Source organism: Prinia subflava, chromosome 14 (assembly GCF_021018805.1).
Source record: "Prinia subflava isolate CZ2003 ecotype Zambia chromosome 14, Cam_Psub_1.2, whole genome shotgun sequence".
Taxonomy (NCBI): domain Eukaryota; kingdom Metazoa; phylum Chordata; class Aves; order Passeriformes; family Cisticolidae; genus Prinia; species Prinia subflava.
In genome coordinates, this window is record NC_086260.1 from 16,050,784 (window position 1) to 16,076,536 (window position 25,753).

General features: G+C 41.6%; 2 protein-coding genes across 2 annotated transcripts in view; one reads left to right on the top strand and one right to left on the bottom strand.

The window, feature by feature from the left end:
* Positions 1-25,753, top strand: part of DCAF1 (DDB1 and CUL4 associated factor 1) — a 321,374-nt gene that overhangs the window by 94,637 nt on the left and 200,984 nt on the right. The gene's annotated exons all lie outside the window — the stretch shown is intronic.
* The window catches only part of DOCK3 (dedicator of cytokinesis 3), a 155,746-nt gene that overhangs the window by 30,180 nt on the left and 99,813 nt on the right, over positions 1-25,753 (bottom strand). The window contains exons 20-34 of the mRNA XM_063411958.1: positions 25,194-25,364; positions 21,529-21,721; positions 20,527-20,654; positions 19,511-19,615; positions 17,343-17,441; positions 15,143-15,237; positions 13,634-13,709; positions 12,679-12,779; positions 12,344-12,402; positions 10,801-10,949; positions 8,492-8,577; positions 6,451-6,546; positions 4,720-4,780; positions 4,132-4,225; positions 3,316-3,464 (exon numbers count right to left, since the gene is read on the bottom strand). Coding sequence (XP_063268028.1) covers positions 3,316-3,464; positions 4,132-4,225; positions 4,720-4,780; positions 6,451-6,546; positions 8,492-8,577; positions 10,801-10,949; positions 12,344-12,402; positions 12,679-12,779; positions 13,634-13,709; positions 15,143-15,237; positions 17,343-17,441; positions 19,511-19,615; positions 20,527-20,654; positions 21,529-21,721; positions 25,194-25,364 — 1,662 coding nt within the window. The remainder of the gene's footprint in view (positions 1-3,315; positions 3,465-4,131; positions 4,226-4,719; positions 4,781-6,450; positions 6,547-8,491; positions 8,578-10,800; positions 10,950-12,343; positions 12,403-12,678; positions 12,780-13,633; positions 13,710-15,142; positions 15,238-17,342; positions 17,442-19,510; positions 19,616-20,526; positions 20,655-21,528; positions 21,722-25,193; positions 25,365-25,753) is intronic.

The following is a 25,753-nucleotide window of genomic DNA, read 5'->3' on the forward strand; positions in this document are numbered from 1 at the left end:
GATCAAAGCAACAGATACAAAAGGAAAGAAACTGAAATATCAGTTTCCTGGCTACTCTGAGTATTAGTAAGGTATTTGTGATCTCAAATTAACAGGATTTTTGCTGTGGGTTGTCAAAGTTCACGACACACAAACTGAATCCACTGAATTGAGATCAACCATAGTCAGTGAAGTACTTGTGTTTGCAAACTCAAACACCCCTGCATTTTTTATGGTTGCAGCACATTCTTTACAGAGATACTACACACAGATTTTCAGTGCTCAGCTAGTCTATGTTCTCTTCTAAAACATCTGGCCAAGAAGAAATGGCTTTTTTTCCCCTCAGAGAGTGCAAGCAGTCTTACTTCCAATGGGATGCTGTGCCTAAAGCCTACCTACCTCCAATCTGTGTTGTGGACAGAAGCAGAAAGCTCACTGGCTGTTTTCCCTCCAGGTGATCTGAGGGATGTAACCTTTTCATGCTCCTTTTCTGATGTCAGTTAAATTAACAACGTGTAACCACATCTGATTTCTCTCTGTATTACCTTTCCTACATGTACCGTGACACCATTCCTGACATCCTAACTCAGGCTCTCTCTTTGTTTCAGTTTCCACACCAAGAAATTCCACTGTGCTACCTGAGTGTTCTGCAGATACAAGATGAGATAGAGAAGTGAGGAAAAACAATATACAGGTAACTTCCTAAAGAGAAAATGGTTTGTAGATATTTGAAAGGAGAAGGAATGAATGGATATCCAAGCCACTATAGCTTGGGTTTTAAAATCTGTGATACTACCGAGTAACATCTTCACAGTACAGATAATTAATATGTAATTCCATGTGACATGCAAGTGTCACTTCCCTCTTCCTGGTGTCTCCACTGGTTATTTTCCTCATTAGTGCTTTCTGTTTTGCTGATCTCTGATGTGTTTGCATGTTGTGTATTACTTGGAAGCCACATTGATGAGGCATTTATTGCAGCTTTCTCTTGTGGCACCAGCAACTCTGACTGCACACAAAGGGGCACAGGAGAGACAATCAACCCTCTGGAATGCCAGCATTTACCTGCTCACATCCCAGTGTGCAGATTTCTTTTGGAAATGATTCCCATGGGGGTACACAAGAGAAATGATTTCACGTGTTGAGAATGGAGCACATGATTAAACCTCAGTGCTTTGGGAACACTGCTTTGGGTCTAAGGAGAGCAGACCCTGCCTTGCCATGGTGGGAGCTGGTCAGAATTGCCAGTTAATAAATCAAGCAGTGAACTGGACACAAAAGAGCTGTGTAGTTTTCGAGCTATTGCTGTGCAGAAACATGATCAGTCAGGTTCAAACTGTTCTGTTCACAGATGTCTTCAACTAGAGAACTTCTGAGTTTCAATGGTCAAAAATGTAACTGAGGATTAAAAATATCTTCAATTTAAGTTATGTGCTTGCACACACTGCCAGCTGAGCCACAAAACAATTCACAGCATAGCAGAAATCAGCAGGAAGGGGCACATGACCAGTGAAGGCTGAAAGGGCTTTGGAACACCATGTTCCTTCCCAGCACAGGGCTGCTGCTGAGCTGCTGAGGGTGGGAGTCAGTTCTGCATCCACTGCAGCACCTCAGGCCTGCCACAGGCTGTGCCACTGGCATGTCACAAGCCACCCTTGTGCCCAGTTTTCCTCCCATTCCTGTCCTGGGAAATTTTCCTATTAACAAATGCAGAATTTTTACAGCCTTCACACTCTGCCTTGACACCTTCACCTGGTGTAGGAGGCCAGGAGCAGCATGAGAAATGGAACTCTGGAAACGCAACTGAGGGACAACAATGAGTCCTGCTCTGCAGAACCTAAGGAGGGACCCTCTCAGGACAGTGCAGAAAGAAGCTGTCAGACACAAGTAGAGGGAAGCAGGTTTCTTCCATTTCCTGAGCTGCTCCCTGTCACACAGCAGGAATGCTGAAAAGGAGGATTTGGCTTCTCAGCATCTTTGACTTCCATAGACTGAGTGACATACATACTGCTTAAGTGGATTATTTAATCATTCAGCTACCATTTTTAATAAAGGAGGATTAAAAGACAAATCACAACCAAAAACATCCAGTGGGGAGAAAACCTAAGAGGCTAACACTCTATAATCTGTTAGGAGTTTTATAGCCTAATTACATCAGTCAGTTTTTACTCTCCTTCACTGAGTATATGGATTCACTGTTGTTGTCAAAAACAAAGGCTCACTTGCTTTCCATAGTGCCTCTATCATCTTTGTCTAGTCCAACAGTACAGTACTGCAATATTTGCACAACCAGTAATTTGTTTGTAAGTGCAGTCTGAAAATCCCATAAAATTTCTGAAATGAGAGAACCATATGCAGTGTTATCACAAAAGAGCAACTCTGGCAGACACAAAAAAACTCTTAATCATTTCCTCATAAATGGGCCATTTCTTCCTTTACACAGGAATCTGACTTCCTTTTGCAGGTTCTGTAGAAAATGTTTCTGCCATATGCAACTCCTATTACCACGACTAGGAATGAATTATCTGGAATGGCAGCTCCATAAGAAGCAACTCACATTTGTATTTAATGCCACTGTCATTGCCATCACGGGCAAAACCAACCCTGAGGCACACATACAGATGTTATCTCCTCACAACATAAGCTGTAGGAATTTTGCTAGAGAAAGGAAGATTTGAAAATACTCCAACAGATGATGTCAATTTTAAGGTTCATCTCTGAAATGTTCCCAAAACACCATGACACAAGGGACTAAAACATCTACCAATGCAGTAATTGAAAAAAAATATAATTAACTGTAGAAAACCCATACTCAATATATGAAATTGAAATGGATTGATTTTCTTCTTGTGCAGTGGATGGAACTGCACTTTAATTGAAAATCACTTTAAAATAAGTGCCACTGAAAGAACTTAAATCTTTTTCAATAAAGAGACCCCTATAGCATTTGCTGCCATTTCCTTGTGTAGGTTAAGCACAAAAAACGTTCTCAAGGGATTCACAGCCCAGCAGTTTGCATGGACTGCTACAAAATGCAATCCTGCCCCCCAAAAGCTGAGGAACTAGCACTCGGCCACATCAGCTGATCCAAGGCTTGGTCTAAAGGTTTAAAAATGTTCTGGTGTTTGTCCTGTTGCCTCCCTAACCCGTTCCAAATGCCATACGTAATGAAATACCTTTTCTCATCTGTTTTTTCTGTCCAGAGAGCCAATTTGTCATGTTATAAACCCTTCTGATACAAATTTACTCCTACTGAGCTGAGATGATGGCTCGCAAGGCCTAAGGCAGTCAGGAAAAGGGAAGGAAGCTGCTGGAAGAGAGAAGAAGTTGGCATACCTTCCCTTTGTTGAAGTAATGGATAATCTTACGGCACAGACCTTCCTTACGTTGCCACTCTGACTGAGATGGGTAATGCAGGAACTCTCTCAGAGGTCTGTCCTCCCACTGGAGCAACTCACAGTACAAAAGCAAAGTGAATGCAGCCTCTGTAGGAAAGGCAGTTATGGAACACTGAATCAATGACAGCAAATAAACACAGCCAATATTGAAAGGTCACAGACCTGCTTCTGATACAGTCTGTGATTTCTGATTTAGAGTTTGTGAAAAAAATCTTAGCCCTAGAGGACCATTAAATTATTCAATTACTTATAATAGCAGGACACGATTTTTAGGTACAAATCTGTCAAGTTTCTTTTTACCAGCTCAGTCTTTTTACCAAATGCACAGTCAGATGTTCAGATCTGTAACTAGATTTGGGGCCTGCAGCTGTAACAGAGCTTGGACAACACAGAATTGGAGTCCAGACACGTTCCAAGTGCTCCCTCAGCACTGCAAGGCGAGCAAATATGACAAGTGGTAATATAATGGTGGTTTTGCATCTTCCTCTAAATTTCATTCTGCTGCTGTGATTTTTTTTTAATCCATCTTCTCCAACAACATTTTAATGTAAGATTTGAAGTGTAATGCAATGATTATGTGGTTTTGTAGGCATAAACCAACGGTATTTAACTTAAAGGAAGGAGCTGGGCCTCAGCTTCTTGCCTTCCCAGCTGCCATAACTGATCCATGCAAATTCTTTCCAAAAGAACGAACCAGATATAACATGGGAAGAGTTAAAAATGTCATGAGGACTGTGTGGAAAGTGTCCCTGACCTGTGTAGTTCTCAGCCTGCAGGTGCATGTCACACAGCTTGTGGATATAGCGGATGTACATCTCCTCCTTGTTAATTTCAGATTTGTAGAAATTCTGGGAAAGAAAAAACAGAGTTGTTGCTCTCGAGACTCTCCCTTCATTCAAGCACTCAGCAGCAGCTGTGGAGGTGCAAAGTTTGAGCATTGAAAAGAGAAAACGTTCTTAGTGGGAAAGAAAAGTAATAATGCTTTTCACATTGACACTGATCTAACCCACTAATTTCATTGTGGCATGATTTTTTTTTCAAAATGAAGGTAATCAAAGGCTGAAAGAAGAGGTGAGAGAGGCTGTAGAACCTGTGTCACAGGGATACACAGAACTCAGCTGGACACAGCCCTGGGGTGCCTGGCCCATCTGGCCCTGCTTTAAGCAGCCAGTAGGACCAGACGCCTCCAGGGGATCCCACAATCCTCATCCTTCTCTTCTGTCACCCAGTGCTTGGATTCTGAAGCTACACTTGCCTGACACAGATTCCTGTCCCAGCCTTTCCCATTCCAGTTTCAACAAGATTGCACAGTAGCACAAAGAGATAAAGGAAATGTCTTTACCATAAGGTTAACAGTGCAGCCGATCTTCTTGTTTTCTGTCTCATCTCCTTTCATACAGTCCCTGAGAAAGCAGAGCAATGTTGAAACAAACATCTGCCAAAACAGTCCTTTTAAAATAAATCTGAAGCTATTTTATCTTCCAGAATTTCCCTGGGTGACAAACAACAGATAATCATATACTTCATTTTATAAAGTTCCTCTGAGAAAAATTTCCATGTTAGGGCTTAGACGATGTGAGAACTGAGTGTCCCCTTACAAGTTTGCATCTGCCAACAAGCACCCAAAATTCTTACAAGAATCCAAACAAAAATCAGGTAATAGTGGTCAAAAATAATCTGAATGCAAGATCTACTATAAAAGTAAAACACTCTTATTTATCCAGATGTAAACATTTAGTCCTAGTCAAAGGGTTGGCTTCCATAAATGCAGCTCTGCAGTGTTGTGTGGCACACAAGGATACAACCTGAGGGACTTAACTAGATTTCTAACTTTTGCATAGGTAAGTTAAAACACAAAATTATTCTTTCTGGAATATTTAGAAATTATTTCTATTCAAACACTACAAGAGACTAAATTGTTAAAGCAGTGACACAGCAAACTGTCTTGAGAGCTAGTACAACTACTGACTGGCAGCTGGACTCTAAGAAATGCCTCTGTATTTCCAAATTCCAATGCCACATTCCAGTTCCCTCTCCTGGGAATGATAAATCAGCTGCAGATTGAAAATCAATTAAAAACTGCTATGTCTTTCTCAATTAAGCATGGAAATATGTATCTGTGTGTCAAATCTGCCTCGCCGGCAGCCGTTTATCATTAAAAACCAAAAAACAGAAACCAAAACCACACAGCATCTCCCATCCAGCCCCCCAAAAATCCCCAGGCAGCTCCCCTGCATTCCCTTTAAAAGTGTCTCCAGTACCTGGTTGTGCACAGTAGTTGTAGAGCAGTTGTTGCCAGGAAAAAACCAGGAGAATGGATCAAAGTGGTAGGGATAACAAAAAGAGCAAACTAAAAAGCACAGAAAAGGATTTGGGACTGCAGAACACCCAGCCTAGTCAGAGGGTTTCACCTCTAATGAGCAGCAGCAGAAGAAAAAACTATTTGAACTCTTGTCAGTAGGCTAAAGATAGAAATATCTGGGGCAGTTCTATATAGGTTCAAATTGTCTATTATTAAAAAAACCCTCTGAGTGTGTATGTATATATAAATCTAAAGTTAAAATATTTCCTTCTAACTGAGTCAAAGCTCAGCTGCATTGACACAACATGCCTGCAAAATTCAGTTTAAAACTAAATGAAGGCTGCCTAATTTGTAGTGAAATCTTGCTCATGGGCCACCAGCTGATGTGTCAGAGCTGCCAGATGGAAGTTCTCCAGCCCTGCAGGCCTGGATGAGGCATTCAGCACACCTTGGTTCAGTGAGGCTTTGGGGATCACTCTTGCATTTAACATCTATTTTGCTGAATTAGGTGAGATCATTTCAGTGGTAGAAGGAATTAATGTTTTAGCAACCTGAATAAACCCCAGTACAAAGCTATCAGGAGCGAGCACACAAGAATGACAATAAGGGCTCTAGAGATGAGGATCTTGCACGTTTGCTCAGAACCCAGCAGTGATGTGTTGGCTTGCCTGTATGCAGCTCAACAGTCAATAAAACATTCTCTGCAGGAATTCAGTACCAGGTCTTGACAAAGTTCTGATGCCTAGGACATGTTACTGCAGTGCCAGGTACCTGTAGTCGAGCAGCCGCTCCATGAGACGAGTGACGGATGTGACAAAAGAGATCCCAGTCTCCCGCCAGGTTTCCTGCTCAATCTTCTCCAGCAAACTGTTTGGAGATGGAAAGACAGCAGCTGAGGCTTCCAGGGAAATGGTACAGTGCATGCAGGCTGATACAGACAACTGGGTTTCTCCCTCATAAAACAAATTCCAGGAGAATTAGCATCTTACCTGGGATAAGGCCCAAAGAGTTGGGTTCTACTCCAGGCAGCATGAAGTAAAGACAAGGAAATTACAGAATTGACAGGAGAAGGGAAAATATCCTCACATTACAATTTAACAGATATCAAAAAGAGCAAGACTCATGGCAATACTTGATTCCCACATTATTATCTGTAGCTTAAATACTGCTAGCAGCAGTCAGAAACTGCAAAGGAGTCCAAACCTACTGCAAATCATTCTTCTTTGCTCATCCCTCCATAAATTTTCTTCTCTAGTCAGCAACCAGCCAACCCTGAATCACATTGTATTTAAACTGGAAATAAAAGCAATCTGCTCCTGCCTAACATAGGTAGTACAGTGAGCACCCATCTCACACAGTTGTGAAGGAAGAGAGAAGGCTGGAACAAGAACAATGAACACTGTGTTTAAAAATGGAAGAAAGAAAGCAAATTTACATGCCAGTTTCCCTGAAACTGGATTTCCAGTCCAAGAATTTGCCACTTCTAGGAAAGAAGTTCTGCTGGGTGTCACATCCTCCAAAGAGGCAAACTTCAGTACTGAGATGATTTACAGCTGAGAGAGCCAATTCCCTTTCAGCACTAGAGTTGAGACAGTAGAATTCAGGGTCAACTCTTTTTTTCACACAGCATTTAGTAATTTGTGGAATTTTTTCCTCATATTGTTGTCAGACAACTCAGTGGCAAATATAAACTAACTGGTTGCTGGAATTCCAGGCTGTTTCTTGGTAATGCATTCAGTCACTATCATCTAAAATGAGTAAAAAGCCACAGCCCTTGAATTCTTAACATTTCAAATATGAATGTCTTCAGCTGGACCAAAGGCACACTATTCCTCTTGCCATGTGAATAAAAAAAAGAATAGATATTTCCTTTCCTTCATCCCTGAAATAGACTTTATCTGTACACATAAGATCCAAGACTTTCCAAGGCTTAATACACACAAATCCAAACTGAATACATTTCCATACTTCCTGAGGATAAACACATGGGATGGGCAGGCTTATCTAGCTTGAAATGAATGACTGTGCAATTGAAAAATTCAGAAATAGAATATTTGGTTCCAGCAAAACTAAGGTTTATACCTCAAACAGCCAGTGTGCTATTGGGGGCCACGTAAAATGGTCTGGAATATATTGCTAAAATTCTGCAAATGATCTCTCTGGCTCACTAGAGTATTAGAAAAAATTGGGTTAACTGGTCTGGATTGTCAAGAGTTCAGAATAATTCCTTCTGAAATAAACTAGGAACACTCAAAATTTGGAGACATATCAGTAATCAAAGGTAGTGAACTGTAAAGTCAGACATAAAATCTTCAAGTTTATCCTTCTGAGTACGAATTATTGGTGTGAAAGGAAGTGGAAATGCAGTGTCACAATGGACTCTGAAGGAAGCAACTGGCAACTCTTGAGCCAACCAAAACAGGGCCTTTAAAAATAGGGGGAAAGGAAAGTGCAGAGGAAAATCTTTGCTCTGACAAGACCTGACTCAGTAGAGAGCGCTGTCTCTCTAAACAATCCTGAGCCCAGGATCTCTCTCACTGCTATGGAAAGAGAAGGGCCCTGGCTCCTGCAGCAAATGAATTTTTGATAGGAGGATGATAACCTGTGAGCCTTTTATTAGCTGTCACAGAGAGAAGACAAGGAAGAATTTAGGTCTCTGTATTACTTTGAGCACTGCTTTGCTGAGCCATTCCATGGCAACCTGCCAGGACGCCCTTTCCTGCCCTCCCCAAAGCCCTGTGGCTGCAGAGATCAGTGCCTGACTCTTGCAATGCCCTGCACAACACGAGGAGCACCAAGTGGCAAAGCTTACAGCAGGCTGAAGAGCTCCCTGTAGTTCTCATCCCCTTTTCCCTCGGACACCAGGCTGTCCAGTTTATCGATCAGCTCGGCTTCCACCTGCAGGGAGAAGGGACCAAATCCATCACTCAGACACTTCCAGGTAAACTGCATCCTCCCCTACAACAGAGAACCAGCACCACTGCTCTGCTGTGATGCTTCTGCTGGTGTAATTCATTTGCAGCCACCCAGGAATCATTATAATGGAAGATTATTTGTTCATTAAACCACACTTGTTAAGCCTCTCTATGATTATGACACTTCTGCTTTTTCTGTCACTTATATAAAGGGCACACCAGCATCATTATGTTTCTCTTAGAAAGATTTTGAATACATGTTAATTTCAACCCTAAATATCAAATGTGATATCAGATATTCTCATAAAATTGATTCAAATGCAGAAATTGATGTATGTAATGTTAAACAAAACAATTTCACATAGTCAGAAATCTTGCAGAAGACAGTTTCAATACTAATGAAGACAGAGGCTCCTAAAGGCTGAAACTATTTGCAGAAATATGCCTTACTTTTGTTTAAAGACAAGCATAGTTTGAGCTTCTCTACATTTTTCAGCTGCTGGATTGCAAAGGAAGTAAAGATGGGAAGGAAAAGCAAATCAGCCATTGGACACAAATGGACTTGGTGCTCTTGCTGCTGAAATCATTAAAGGGAGACCTGATTTCATCCCTGAATCAGACTGTGTTGTTATCCAGCCTTGCTGAAAAAACAACCTTGTTAAAACATGAACTGCTGAAGAAAATTAAAAAAGGGCTTGAAAATGAATTTTCAGGGTTTTTATATTTTCTGATAAACAACTGAATATTTAAAAGGTGAAGAAAAGCTCTGAATTAAAAAACCCCTCCCTTTGTTTGTGATCTACAGAAATCAGTAATGCTTGCATGCAGCTCTCCAGCATTACACTGGAAAGCAAATAACTCCCTGGTTCCAGCAGATAATGTTAATGAGGTTTATTATCTCTTGGGGTACCTAAAAATTTATTTAATTACTAATACAGATGATTGTTTAATCTTTAACTATAGAAAGTTACGGTATATTCTTTATAAAGCAGTGTGGAAATTTGTTCCACACGTAATTTAAGAAATTCTTGGAGCTGTAGTTTAAAAACATTAATGAGTATAAAAATTAAATGAAGATTATGAAGAGTTCATCTTGATATAGAAAATATAAATAGCCCAGAAACTCAAAGGTGACTGTAGGTGCTTATTACTGTAAATTCCAGAGAAAGACTGTTCTATTGTTGTGCTAAAACAAATGGAAAGAGGACTATGATCAAAATGCTATGGCAATAATAATAATAGTAAATAATAACTATTGCAGCAATCATGGGAGTTGAAGAGGAAGAAAAACAAGCTCCTGGTTATACTTTTCCATACAGCCTTTAAAATATCAGGTTATGGGAAAGGTCTGCTATTCTCCTGGAATGATAGATTAGATCTGGCATTTTAATGACTGTGCAAATAATTAATGACATGAATGATAATTTAACGGTGATTTACTCCTTCAGACCCTTCTCTGCAGATCCTGGTCCCCAGGATTGCCCCAGTGCAATGAAGCACTGTCACCCGAGGATCCAGGCCAAAGCCATCCTTCTTTCACAAGCACAATGCTCTGTGCTGCAGGGATAGGGTTTGCAGTGGAAAATCTAAACAATTCTCTGACCACGACTGGGAAACAGAACGATGAAGATTTCTCTCCCTGATTTGCAATCAGAGCTCACAGCAGGTGGAAACTGCAAAGCTCTTGTTGGACTTAACCCTTCTCGGAGAGCTGCTGCAATTTCTGAAAATAAAACCAGCTATAACGTCTGTTTCCAGGCATGGTATCATGATTTAATGATACAATACCACTTCCTAGCTGCAGAGTGAAGCCAGAGAAGCAGAGAGCACCGTTCACAAAGGCTGGCTAAATCTTTACATCCCCATTTTTGGTTCTCAGTGTGACCCATTTAATGGCTGACTAACGATCTAAGTGAAACCACTGGGAGCAGTGACAGCCCAGCACTTACAGAATTCTTTTTCCCATCTGTGATGTGCTGAGCACATCCCTCCTCTGCCCCACGTTCAAGGGAAATGCAGCTTGCATTGGTTAAACGATCTTGGGGGTCCTGTGACAGTTCTGTGAATTAGGTCTCAAATTTTCTCTATATATTTACAGGACATCCTCACAATCAGAAACAGATCAACAAATACAAATTTCCTTGCTTCCAGCTGCACACTGCAGACAGACAGAACAAGAAAAGGAGAGCTTGGGAAGTGCCCTGACCTGTTTGAAGTTGCCATTCTTTCTCTGCTCCCAGTCCATCATGTCATGGAAGATTGGGATCATGATATTCCGGACCTCTGGTTGTGGAACAAGTGTAACACCCAGGAAGGGGCCAATCATTCCCGGAATAAAGTGAATCTTGTGCTCGCCTGTACAACACAGAACAACTGTAATTAATAAAAGCCTTTGCTGTCTGTCACTGAGAAAATAGGGAACCCTTGCAACAACGACATTTACACAGCAGTAAGCATGAGCATTACAAAAGCAAACATTCTTTTCCTGAAAAGGAATGAAAAATCCGCATTTGCTTTACACCATTTCGTGCAAAGTCTCTAAGAGCATTTTTAATTTCCTTGTGAAAGCCTTCAGCAAAAATTGTCAGTGCATTTTACTTGCAAAGGAATTCAAACTCTCAAAAGTAACCAAACTAAAACATTCTATCTGGGGGAAAAGAGGCCAGGGGTACTTCTAATTCCTGAAGATTTTGAAAGGGCTGGTGAGAACAATGGTACCTAATAGAGCATGTTTAGATTTCAAGGAGCTACAGAGCTCTTGGTCCCCAGTGCTGTTTGATTTTCTAAGTGCCATTGGCTGGGACCAAGTGGATCTGCTCCAGGAGGGACCTGAGGCCCTTTGCTGACAACCTCTTCTGAGCCACGCTGCTGCACTGCTGCAGAGGGAAACTCAACAAAGCCTGACTGGAACAGCATCCAGTGACAAATGTCTGCATCTACACATCTAAAATTGGCTTCTTGCTTCTCACTTGAGTTTGTCCAGCATAATTTTCTGGGTATTGGATCTCTGTTACCTTGGAGGACCTTCTATTCTCCACACAGATCCTTTGAACTGTGACCAGTTCTGGCTGTATCATTTCAGTTGTGCAAGACAAATCAGGCTTATTCAGTTTTCCTGCTTCTGTAGTCTTCCTGACTCTCACCTGAACTTTGTCCAGCTTGTCTTAGGTTTATTTTTTTGTGTTTTGTTGTTTCTTTTAGCTGTAGAAAGCAGGACTGGGCAAACTAATCTAGAATTAAGTGCACTTAGGGAAAACAGTGTGACAGTAATATGACCCCTTTTCTCTTGCTCCAGATTCTTACATATTTTCACAAAGATTACAAAATCTCCTTTACTCATAGCATTTTACAGATAGCTCCCTTCAGCTGATTATCAGCATGAGACATTTGTTGTCTTTGTTTTTTTAAATAGCAACTCCTATCAATATTCCTACATGTAAAATGTTTGTATTTGGCTTGGTGAATATTTTGCTGCCACATTATTAAGTTATCCAATCTAACTTGTGTCACTCCTTTGCTCTCTTAGTGATTCACCCCCTCTCATATCCTTGTATTTGTTATCTCTATCACCAAACATTTTATTTTCCTCTAGAATACAGTGCAGAAGAGAGTTTTGGTGGGAGAAGTGCTTCTCTTCAGAGAAACAAAGTTTTCTGTGATGCCACAAAACATTAAAAAACCTTAAAAATCTGACAGAAACAGGGTTTTCCTTTGGCTTTGGTTGTCAGGTGAGAGAGGGAGAGGCTTACCCAGGTTCTGCCACATGCTGAAGAGCTCATAGGCCATCATCACTCTCATATCACCATATCTGAGAGAGAACAGAGACACAGCTGCCCAGGGAACAAAAACTTGCAAGGCAGTGATATGAAAAGATAATCAAATGGTTAAAAAAAATTCAATTTACATTTATGTCGATGCAAGAATATGAAACAACTTGACTAATCACTGATTGCTGTATTGGGAGATCTAGTTATTAATTTCCCAGGCATTTCCACATCCTAGGTTTCATAATAAATCACAGATACTTATGGTAGGAAAATAAGGCTCTTTTTTGAGGTGGGAACCCAACAAAACATATCCTTACTTATCCAGAATCTTCTTCCTCTTAGGTGGTGTGGCATTTTCTAGTTGGAGACTCGGCTGGTTTATAAACAAAACTGCCAGGCTGAAATAAGAGTTCCACACCTGTGACAAGAGAAGGAATTTTGTAACATTACACTCCAAGAGTAAGTTTTAAAGAAATAGAGAAAGACTCAGACTCCCTTTCATCATCAAGGGGTAACTTCATCCATATGTCTCTTACTATGGAGACACAAATTAACTCTTAAGGGTACAAACAGATTATTTAGAACCTGGTAGGAACTGAAATTCAAACCCCCACACAAGCAATGCCACGGGAATTTCCTCTTTGCACCAGAGCTCAAGAATGGATAAATTTGGTGATATCAGCAAATTTTAAATTGTTTTTCAGTAGGTTGAAGAGATTTTATCTGTCAAGAATCCCCAGAGATCAACTCATATTATGGATGAGACCCCCATAATTTGGTCTGTTTTCCCAAAGAGATGAGGGTTTTGGTGTGTGCCCTTGTGCCTGTCTGGCAGCTCTTCCTTACTAACCCTGAACTTGCTGCCCACCTCCAACTCCCCAGGACTGTGTTCCCCCAGGGTTTGTCATCACCCAGAGACACCTCTGGGAGAGGGAGTGCATGAATTCCCCACTTCAGGAAAACACAGCCTGAGTTTACGTTGCATTATCCATCAGGCTGGAATACAGCACGCTCCATTAGCCCCCTGCTTATGGAATTACTTGTTTCCTTTCTGAGGGACTGAATTCTCCTGATTTGATCTCACACTGTATCTGTTCTTCTTCCCATCAATTCCCCAGCAGATTCCATTCCTGTCCTTTATCAGTTAGGTCACCTTCCTGACAGACACTCTAATAAATGCTGCAAATATCATCAGCTAATGCAGAGGGCAGTTCCTGTTCCTTTGTTGGTGGTTTGAAAAGATGTGACAACATTTCCTGAATCAATTCTTACTTTAAAATCGAAGTCCGTTTCTGTGAAATTCTTATGCAGGGCAGAGGACAAGTACTGAACTGTTGTAACTATGATACTGCAGTGAAAAACAAAGAAAAGAAAGCAAAAAGAGAACATTTGAATCTGGAATACAACACATTATAGTGGTATTGCTGCTGGTTTTGAGCATTCTCTGTGTAATCTGTAGTATTTACACAGAAGGCACTGTTCTATGTTTTAATGAACAATTTGTACTAATTAATACAAGATTATGAACTTTCACTATTATTTTAACTTTTAGATTTTACACAGGAGCATTTTAAATCCTGTTATTTCACATGGCTGGGCCATATGATCACCAGGGAAATGGAATAATACATTCCTTTTCCTCTTGTTCTAAGCAGAAAGATTTTTTTTTCCCCAGAGGAGAGTAGCTCAAAAATTCTGAGCTGTCCTTGTCCATTGTCTGTACAGTGGTCTTTTATCTCACTCTCATTCAACTCAAGATATTTGTGTGTATGTTGCCTATATTTGATCCTGAGTTATTTTTTGTTGGTGGCTACACACACCTTAGTGAAAGGCAGTTAAGGCAGGTGTTAGATTCAGGAATTAATAAATGGTGTGTAGATAAGGCAAGAGTATCAAAAGGAGAGCACATCTCTGATTCACATGCAAGCAATACTCCAGCAGCACTGCAAATGTAACTGTCAGTCTAAAGCTTTGTGACAAAATGATGCCCAAGGGAAGAGGGAACCTGCAGCATCTGAGGGAGCTGCTGTTTCAGGTGGATTTCTTTTTCCTTACAGAACTTCATTGACTCTTTACGCCTGAATTACTGAAATCCACTTCTTTCACTTCTCATTAGCAGGGACTTGCAGAGCATTGAGCTCAGCTGAGCAGGCAGCCTTCAGCAGCATCCCCATGGTGTTTCCTCAGAGCGGGAATGCTCCAGCTCCCATTCAGTCAGTGGGAATTCCACAGCTGGTTTAGCCAAGGAAACTAGGGAATAATTCCAGCCACCCTGTGCTCAACACTGCTGCCGAGCCAAAGAGCACAGCACTGGGGTAAAACAGAGCACGAAAATGGCAGACACAACTGAATTGAGAGGAGCTCTGTGTAATGCTGTGGTGTCGTGGCTGGGGTCTGCTCCCCTTTTCCAAATTACCCGAATGCCTCTCCTCACCTGGCTAAGGAGGGATGTTCATGGGGAAGAACAGAAGTTCAGTGCAGGGATTCCCTGACAACATGAACACCCCTCGGTGTGGGGAGCTGGGCTTGCTCTGTGCCAGCCCCTCACCCTCAGGGCAGCTCCTTCACTCTGCCTTTAACCCCTGGCTCTGGGAATACTGCTGGAGTTTAACACAGCCACCAACACACAGGTTTGATCTACAGCGTTACAGCAACAGCAGAATTGACAACGAGCACTCCAGAGTTCCTGTCTTGATCCTCACATGTCAGTGTGAGGAAAACACTGCCCCAGGTTTTATCTGCCACAGAAGGGCAGCACTTCACACCTGCTCCTCCACTTACTTGCTGGTGAGCAACCTCATCACCATCCAGTCTCGAGGAAACACACTCATCTTCATCAGGTTCCGAAACACACAGAAAATCTTCAGCAGGAACTCCTGCCACATAGGGAAAATTAATTTAAAATCTGCAGCAGTTGTAGATGAATCTATTTTCTTGATTGTAAGAAGGACAGTTAAGCTAAGTGTGCTCACTTGAGCTTTGTATTGCAAGGCCATTCACCTGGAAACATGGGAGCAACATGCACTGGAATATGGTCCTAGTCCTTTTGTTTCCATCTAATATACAACTTGCAGCTTCTGTAAAATCTTCAGTTCTACAGGGAGATGGAAATCTTCCCTATGTGCATAATTGTATTTCACTTCTCATACCAGCACCCAGAGTTCCAGTGTCAATTTGCAGCTATTTTCAGATATACTGGACTCATAAACACTTCTTAATGCATTCATTTTATTAATTTATCTGTCCAAATTTCTTTGGACTTACGTCACAATTTGAGAACTAACCACACCCCCAAGCCCAATAAAACTCCTACACAGGCTTTCTAAAATAGCAACAGAAAACTCCATTTTTGGCAACACACAGCAGCAAGGAGTTCTTAGACACATTTAGCTGAATGTTTGCTTTCCAAAAAAAAATCCCCAAACCTGAAGACATTTCTGGTTTTTGATTTCCTGCACCTCCATGTCTGTACAGAACAACAGCAAACATTAGGCGTGACAAGTTGTTGGCTTTGCAGACTATAATTTTGTTGTTTTGTTTTCCTTCCAGACCAAATCAAAATAGCAGAGAAATTGGCAGAGCAGGGATTCTTCAAAACTGTACTACCATTATGCCTTAATGGAGGGTGTGTGATTAATATCTTGGTGTAATTGAGCTCAGAGTAAAGCATTAGAAGCTCCTTGACTTTTGGCCTCATTTTGCCTGAAGCATAACAGTGGTAAGTGAATAAAATGCCTTGCCATGCCAGAAAAAGTATTGGAATCTTATAACAGCCATATTTGATGGAAAAAAAAGAGTAATATGTACAATCTTCAGCCTTTGTGGTACTCTTGGAACATATACTCAGATCATCAGAGATACAACAGTTCTTTTGGGCATAAAGACAAATTTTAGTTCAATGACCTTTCCACAAGTCTGACATAATAACTATAGATGGCTTTTAAAACAGCTATTAAAATTTATTATGAATTAATTTACCAAATCCTTTTCCTGTGAGCAATTTGAAAGTTACCAGAAAGGCAGCAATCTCAGATAACTATCAACCTGAGATACTCTGAACCCTGCAACCTAAAGATAAGGATTTTATCATTCCACTTCATCTCCCTGATTTATTCAGCTTCTCTATATGCACACAAAATAAAAGCTGAAAGTCTTTAAAAGCTGAAAGTCTATCCAGAAAGGACTTCTCACTGCTTCTGCATTTCCTTTGTTAAGATAACAGATGTTCCTGTCACATTACATTGTTCTTACTGTGCATATTTGAGCGCCATGCTAAACAAAATTGTTTTATATAAAAGCTTGTCTTTATTTACAGGATTAGTCTGCCTTTTGAACGGGCTGTTGCTGGAGATACTCCTCTTCCCCACTGAAGCTGAGGTAAGAAGTTCTGCTGGTGTGGGATGTGAGATGTGCCATTTGGAAATGTCAGAGGTCTGTGCCCTCACCAACCCCTGCTGCTCACAGAGAGCCATCACTTAAGCTGATGTTCACAAAGCATGGAGCAAGTGGAGTGGTAAGGTTACAGCTTTCCCAAAAAATATTTCATCTGCTAGAGACATTTTAACCCCCAAAAGGCTTGAAATTCTCTTCTGGCACAAAATCAATACCCTTTGTAAGAAAGCTCCAGTGCATACTGAACATGTCGTAAAATGCTATACAACAACCGACTTCACATTCACAGGATTAAAAAATCCATGTTCCTCTGCCTGTGTTTTATATGTAACAATTACAATATCCGTATGTCCAACATCATCTATCCTGGGTGATTTTATCTATTTGCTGTTATAAAGATAATTTGGTGCCCTGTGGTCTTCAATGTGTTTTTGCCACACTACACCAATGACTCTAAAAGTGAAAGGAAGGTCCCTGAACAGAGTGCCAATGGATGGGAATGATTAACAGGGCAAGTGGTGCTGCAGGGATTTCCCTCTGCTCTCCCATTCTGAGGGAATCACCCTACAAACATCACATCCTTCTGTACCTTCAATTCATCCTTGCTTTGGAAGTTGTCCAGTAAGTGCTGGAAGTGAGTGTCTGACATCTGACGGAGCAGAGATAAAAGGCAGGAGACATATTCTCCCTGTTGACCAAATGAGAAACCCTTTCATTCAGACAATCTGAAAGTTCATGGAAACACAGCTTCACCCGGGGGAAGGTATAAAGGGAGGGGTCTGAAATGGCCCCAATGCCTGTGAGGGGACAGCTGACATGCACAGAGATTGAAGGGACTCCAGCTGAACAGTTCCTGAGTTACTGTCAATACAGGGATACACCTCCAGGAGGCTTCTCCACAGATGCCAGTTTTAAAGGCCTTTTAATCAAAGTTGTAGTCTAATAAAACATTATTTAAAATTATTAATACAGACATTAACAAATCACCCTCCAAGCATGCAGGTTTTGACAATACCTTTTCCAGGTACTTTAAATGTGCAGTGTCTGTCAGAGGTGTGACTGCAGCTCATGCCAACACACCAGCAATTATTTGAACTAGGTGACTCTGAGCAGTAAAGCAGTGACAGCTTGGGATCAGGCTGGGCTACAGAAAATGTCTGGAAGCTTGTAAATATATGGCTTATTAGTGTTCACCAAGTTGTGTGCTGTCAAAGCTCCAGTACTGACAGGACTGCAATCACATTTCCTGAGCACAGTCTGGGTAAGCTTACATGAGCTACAATTACATTTCTGTAATTCTGCAAGGCAGATCCACCCTAACCAGTTACCACAGCATCCCAAAGTGTTTTCCAAAGAGGAGCTCCCCCATTTTACAAATCTGAAAGCAAAGCACAGAGAAGGTAAGCAATCTGTCCAAGAGAACAAGCAAAGTGGTGCCAAAAACATCAGCACTGGGTTTGTTGCCTGCCAGTCCCTTACACAACACTATTTTATCCTGCAACAGAGAAACTAATTTGGAAAATGCACAAATCTAAGCCTTATCTAATAAGAATCCGCTTATCACTGTGCTGTGAAATGTAAATTGAGGAGCAAATACAAGGGACTGTGCCTTCCATTTTATTGTTATTCTAAATGGCTCAAACATCTACCCAGAAGCTTTGACACGGGTTGTTGCAATAAACTTTCCAGGGCAGAACTTCACTAGGAAGAAAGGTGTGCTCTTCTGTGTGGGCTGGCATGTGGTAAACAGCAGTAAGTCAAATGCAGCAGTGAAAGGAAACAGAGATATTACTGGACATTTGCAAGCCAGTGCCTTTCTCATACTGTATCAAAGAACATCTCGTTATCTGAGCTAGCAAGGAAAGATCCAACCTTCTCTCTCGTGTGAGAAGTGCACCTTAGTGCACATCTGCCCCCAACAGCACTGCTGAGGTTTCAGCCATTGGCTAAAAAAAACAAGTCTAAAAAAAGGATGTTCTGAACAGCAGCTTAACATCCTACATTGTGCAAAAGCGGCATTAGACTCTGACAAACAAAAATATGCTAAAATAGGCTGGAATAGAAAAGGGGAGAAATCTGGGAACAAAGAAGGCTGAATAGCAAAATTGTGTTCTTTTTCTTCTCTTCCACTGCTGAAGGAGTGCATGTCAAAGAAAAATTTCTTCCCTGTGGCTAAGGCTGGCAGCCTGGGTAAAGTGGTAGCTTCTCCCACCAAGCTCAACAGCTCACTTGACTTAGCATCTCTTAATTTCTTTTGAAAAATTATGTTGTGTTTCATTTGCATGAAATAATCAATGACCCTGGACAGATGTTCTCCAGGGTGTTAAGCAAAGGGATTTAACCACAGAGCACTGACACATCCTCAGTTTTGGAGCCACAGGCTGATACTCATTATAGACCTTGGTGACACCACCTTAGGGGTGAAGCCCCAGGCAGTTCTCCAGGACCTCAAGTTTTACACAATAACTCTCAATCACAGCTGCAAAGATAAACAAAATAATAATCTGTAAATCCACTAAACCATCCTGAGCTCCAGTGCTTCCTGCAGCCCTCACTAGTGCAGGGAGGAAGGAATGGGTTTGTGGCCGATTAAGGGACAGAGACAAAGCCCTGGGCATTCATGCAGCAGAGATGACAATGAGGTGCCAGTGGTGGTGAGGGACTGAACCAGAGGTTAGAGAAGCAGGAAATAGAAACTGATTGTTAGTTACTAACAGTGATTTCTGCTGTGCACTGCGGGCAGCGCTGCCCTCTTACCGCCTCCTGAGACTGCGATTTACTCATGATTGTGAGCAGAGTTTGTAACAGCACGTCCAGGAGGCTCTCCACCATCATCTCAACCTCCTCCACGACATCTCCCTCCTACAGCAAGTGGTGAGCAAACAGTTAGAAACTGGAGAGAAGGAACAGGTAAAGACAGTCCTGCTGAGTCAGCCATACCAAAGGCTTGCTGGGACAGAGCCACAGAAGTACAAATTCCTCACTGGTACCAGATCCCAGTGTTCTGTCAGTGTGTGTGTTACCTTGACAGGCTCTGATGGAAACATTCAGGGTCACAGCCATAAAGGTTGCTCTATAACCAAAGGTCTAGAACACAACAGGAGCAAATTATGTTCAGGAACATTTACTCCATGGCAGTATTATTTTAGCTTATTTCCATGATACCTTTCATCTCATTCCTTTCACACAGAACCATGACTTGTAATTGGAAATACACATTGGTATGAATTATATTTAGTATCATGAGCTTCCTACTTCAGTCAGGTGGGGAAACTTCACCACCCCCTCTTTGTGAGCATTGCTTTACATGATCTAGTTCCCATCTGAGATCAGAGTGGTATGACCGTCAAAGCTGGGTGTTGAAACTCAGCAGCAACTTCCAAAATAAGTGGGATTTCATTGATTGGATAATTTTAGAGCTTTCTTTTAATGTGAACCACAAAGTGCTGGTTACTGTCTCTCACAGATCTACAAGTCCTTGAGCTGTGTACAACTTTTAAACTCCACTGGCATCCAAGTTCTGGGCTTGCATGAAGAAAATGAAACAGTGTCAAAGCTGGTGAGGGTGTATGCGATTCCCCCTCCTCACAGCAAGCACTCTGTGTAATGAGGATGAGCCAGACCCTCATTTCAGATGTTCTCCTGCTGACAGCACCATCTTGTTTTTAAAAGGTTCTTTGAAAAACCTGTATTAACCTATAAACATGTCTCACTCTTCATTTTACTAAATCAGTGGTGCAAATAAAAAAATTAAATTCAAGTAGCAGATTTACCAAAGAACTGGTCTTGATTATGGAGAAGATACTGCTGAGGATCCCAGAGCAGATCAGCAGCTCCTTCTGCTGCCGTAGGTGAAGGTGAATGTGGTGAAGAACTACAGGCAGCAAGATGCGCCGGGACTCTGAATGAAGGAACATCGTTTCAAAGGTAAGGAAAATACCATTTGCAAACAATTACAATGGGTGGTTTCAACACAATTCTGTGGTGTGATCATTCTCACCTCGTACTGAGAACAATAATTTAAGTGCACTAACTTGAGGTCCTCACTACAGGAAAGAGAAACCCAGTGGAGCTTTCCATCTTCCACTTTACCTTCATAATTTCTTTCATTCAGACCTTTATGTATGAAATACACACACAGTCTTCACCCATTTCCCACTGAGTTCTTAAAATATTCATTTACATTCTAAAATTTTAAAGTATATGTAAGCAATAATAAAAGTATATTTAAGTAAAATTTTAAGAATGAAGGAGTTACTAAAGTCTTGAGCTAAAGAAATACTAAAGTTACAATATAAAGATTCAAGATGCTTCAAAGGAATATGGTGGGTTTCTCATATGAGTAGGCCCTCTGTTTCTCAGGCTGGGAAGCAGGTTTTCTTCCTATCCATGATAAGAGCAATGCAAAGTGTAAAGTGAGATTTGGCAGTTTTAAAAATTGACTTACCTTTAATAGCTACAATTTATCTAGGATGGATTTATAAACATTTGCTACCATAGCAAAGCTTGTAAAGTATTGTGTTGAACAAAGTTACAGAATATTCTGAGTTAGTTGGGACACACAGAGATCACAGAATATACAACTCTGAAGTGAAAGCCCTTGTGAAAGAGGGAACAAACCCACAATGTTGGCTTTATTAGCTCCAGCCCAGTGAATGAATACATTTCTCAACGATGCTGCCAAGGGGAATAATTCCCAACATGACTGGCATTCAGCAGGGAATTACCTGCCACAAACCACTGCAGAGCCCCCCAGGTGCTGGTGCCTGGCTCACCTGAGAAGGAGAAGAGGCGGCTGTCGACCGTGCGGGCGATGGACTGCAGCTTGACCACGTCCATGGACTGGCCGATGTGCACCGTGCTGGGCATGCTGCCCAGCGTGCCGCGCACGAACTCCGCCACCTCCTGCACCGTGAACATCTGCAGCAGCTCGTCGAAGATGGCCGGGAACGAGTTCAGCAGGGCGGCCTGCGGGGACAGCGCGGGCTCAGCGCTGCAGAGCAGCGCGTGGAACAGGGAACAACGGCAACACGGAATGGAGGGGCTGCACAAAGCTACCACACACTGTGCTAGGGCTGGAGTCGTGGTTGGTGGCACCTGGAGCTCAGGGGGAACGAGTCACATGTGAGCATGGAAAAATCAAGTGCTGCTGCAATAGTGAAACTTAGGATGAGTTGTGCACATAGATACAGCTTCAAAAAGCTGTGTTTTAGGATACAGCTTATAAAATAGAAAAAAAATTGAGATATCAGAGAACAGAAGACAGTCCATTTTTGTTGATCTCCTTTTTTCAGTTAATACAACACTTGCTTCTGATTAAGAGTTCTATACCATTTTTTTGTACTAAGCAACTACCTAAGACAGTTAAAACTCTTCAGAAAATATTCTCAAGTGAAGAACCTGCTGACAGACCTTTAACCAGCTCTGCCATGTGACATTCCAGGATTTCTACAGCAGGGGTGGGGTGTGAGTCCATGTGAAAGAGGCATCACATCATGCGAGTGTGCATGTGATTCTTGCAGTAACAGATATTTCTAGTAAGCTGGAGCTATCCTTGAAAGTGCTTCTTAAAGTGCAGAAATGGTGTCAGCACAACAGCAACAAAAACTTCTTCAAGTCTTATTTCCTATTTTTCAATTAATTTTTCACAAGAGTAGAAGATTTCATGCATCACCCTATGCATAAGTTCTGCACACTTGGTGTCCTATCAAACAACTGTCAAAACCTTTAATGTTTTAAAATTTCCTTTCTTCTGCATCCTACCCAAGCTCCACACCTGCTTCCTCATTATAACTATTTAAATTCCTAGATGGTTGCTTTCTTGAACCAGCCTCGCCTCCACTCTTCCCTTCCTGCCATTCTCACCTCCCTTTCCAGAAGCTCTCCACACAAACCCCCTGTGATTTCCTGCACAGGTTCAGATCTACCAGACTTCACTGCTGATCTCTGTTCAGCTTTGCCCTTCCAGAGTCTCACCACTGTCAGTATTTCCTTTTCCCCTGAGATTTTTTTGTTTTCTCATTGCATAAACATTTCTGTATCTCTTCCATACTGACATGACTCTCCCAATCCATACAATCCCAGCCTCCTTCTTTGCAAAGTCTTTTTTCCTTCAACTGTGAAATTATTTATTAGTATTTGAGTGAAATCAAGTTATTTTTAAAACTAACATGGTAGAGCTCATTAAATTATTTTGAATATAAATTTACCTGCTTCTTCCACTCATTCTCTCTCAAAATCTTATTTTGTTATAATCAACTCAGATGACACAAACCCCCACAAGGCCTCCTGGGTGTTGTCACCTATTTGTTCCTGCATACCTACAATGTCCTAACAAATAAGTATGAATTGTTTCACTAGCTCCTGGTACTCTTGGAAGGCAGGAACAGCCACAAATGCAGTCACTGTCTTTATCTTTGGGATAATACAAGTGAAATTAAAATATTGGCCCAACAAATCCTTACAGGAGTTTTCCTAAACTTTCTCTTGCTTATACAGCAGAAGTATTTCTGTATAACCCCTAGCAATCCAAGGATAGGCACGGGATCTCTTCAGGAAGATTTGGAGCTGTCCTGAGGTGACTTCATTTCAACAGTCCCTTGAAGGATCCCATTATTGCACAACACCCTAAAATATGCTGGAACATTACTCATGTGAAGCTAATTGCCTGGGAGGAAGGAAATCAGTTTTACTCTCATTGCTGGAAAAAAACTGAGGTACTGAGATCTCTCAAATATCCTGGAGAAGAGGACAAGTGTGAGGGAGATCATGTTTGCCAGGGCCTCAAGCATTTCTGTGGGTATTTAACAATTGTCCAGATTTCCAGATAATAATTTCTTATTTGATAATAATCAAATAAGAAACAAATGGTTGGCTCCCCTGAACAGTTTGACTTATATAATCTTGTGTGCACCCTCACTACTGGTTTTTTTTTTTGGTGTGTGGATGCCATAAACTGCTCCATGAATAACTGAAATATTCCTCATCTCCAAGTTTTAAAGTACTGGCTACTTAAACATCGAACTCCAGTTTATATGTAGGAAAAGAGTGTTTGGGGTAGGGTAAAGAGAGTAACTGGGAACATCCACAAGGAAACACTTGAGCAGTCCTGGGGATCATTACTTACAGAATTAAATGTCGGCCTTGTTGTGCCCCCAGATTTTTGTGGGGCACCTGTCCCGGCTCCGCTCGCCTGCCCTCCAGGCTGGGGGGCCTACGGGGCAATGGGATCAGGGGGCAACACAGTGGCAAGGGGGAAACAAAAAGTAAACTTTTCAAAGATTCAACAAGGACAGGCTTTACAAATTACAGAAGTCCAAAGTAAGAAGTACCATAGTGAGAGAAAGGAGGAAAAAAAATCAAAAAGAGAAACAAAGAGAAAAAGGGAAAATCTCCCATCCTCAAAGTAATCTCCCTCTATGTTTGGGACCAACACAACTGGAAAACATTTAGAAGATAATGTTTCCATTCACCATCACTTTGTCTGCAAAATTGTGTGCACCAATTCCTCTTGTTCTTGGCACATCTTATTATACCCACTAAATGGTGATTAAATAAAGCATGAGAGCAGCTGTTCTCTAATCTTCCAGAGCAGCTCCTTAAGAAAGAGATCACTCCACTGCAGCTTCCTGAAGCAGCAGAGTCACTGCCTGGCTGCCACGCTCACAGCAGCTGCTTCTTGGCAAAATACAGCAGGTGTTCCCAACATCTGCAATTCTGCATTAGTGATTCCAAACCACCTTCCCATTGCCAGGGAGCTCTGGGTGCTCCATTCTGGCATTCTCTGAGCAGAGGCAAAACCAGCATGTTCGACGTTTAAAACTTCAATGCAGGGGTATGTAATGCAGTGCAGTGGTCTTTAAAACTGAACCAAAACTCAGCAGCATCCTCTCTCACTTTGAGTATTGGCTTCAGCCCACATGGAATCTCCATGAAGTCCTCTGGGCCAGATTTAATGATGCATTAAATATGAGTACGGGCATCACAACATGTTTGTGGTCAGGCTGCACGTGGTCCTGACTGCAATTTTAGCACATGCTGGAATTGTTTATCTGAGTGCAAATACATCAGTTGAACTTCTCATTGTGATGCTGCTGTGACTGTAAGTATTGATTTGCAGTACTGTAATGAAGGATTTGGAAATTCTTGAGGCCAACCATAAGACACAGGAATGAGAGAGTTGAAAACGCAGTTTACTTTTGCAAACAGCAAAAATTGTATTCTCATGTGAGAAGTCACTTCCTCCTAGAGTGCCCCAGTCCAGCTCACCTGTGCAAAGCCTCTGTCTAATGCCATTAATGGGTGTCTTGTTCCTCAGCATCAGCAGCTTGTATGGGGGAAAACTGCACTGACCTGCATTTATCCCCCATGTGCCCACACTCCCACCCCTGCAGGAACAGCTGCCTCGTGGTCTGCCAGTGGGAGGTAGGAAATAGCAAACCTGTGTGAAGATGAGAGTCTCAGAGCTCCTGCTGTCCAGGCTGAGCACAAATCTGATGGACTGGAAAAGCTCCTGGATGCTGGAACGGAACTGCTCCTCCTCCATCCCACAAGTAGCTCTGGAGTAAAGGATCCGAGATTGGACAATGAACTTGAAAAGATATTCCAAGGCCTTAAGGAGCAGGAGAGGAAGGAGATCAAGACAGAGAAAAAGAGAGAAAGAAAATAAAGGAGCTTTAAAGAGAACCAGGAAAGACTCCACATGCATAATAACTAAATTCTTGAGCTTTAGAAAGGAGAATGAAAAACAGGTTTGATAAGTTACATAATTCAGTTGGGGAAGAGCTACTCTTAGGCAAGTACCCATTCTCAACCAATAATCTTTGTTACTTGCATGTCCCACTAACAGAAAAAGAATGCATTTACATCAAAGAGACAAATCTGAGTTACATAATTTGAGGAAAATTTTGGTCAAGGTAAGAAACATCTGGTTTTCTCATGACTTGGCACAATGACTGAAGTGTTGGAAGAAGCTGTTCTGCTTTCTTTCAGAATTTTGTA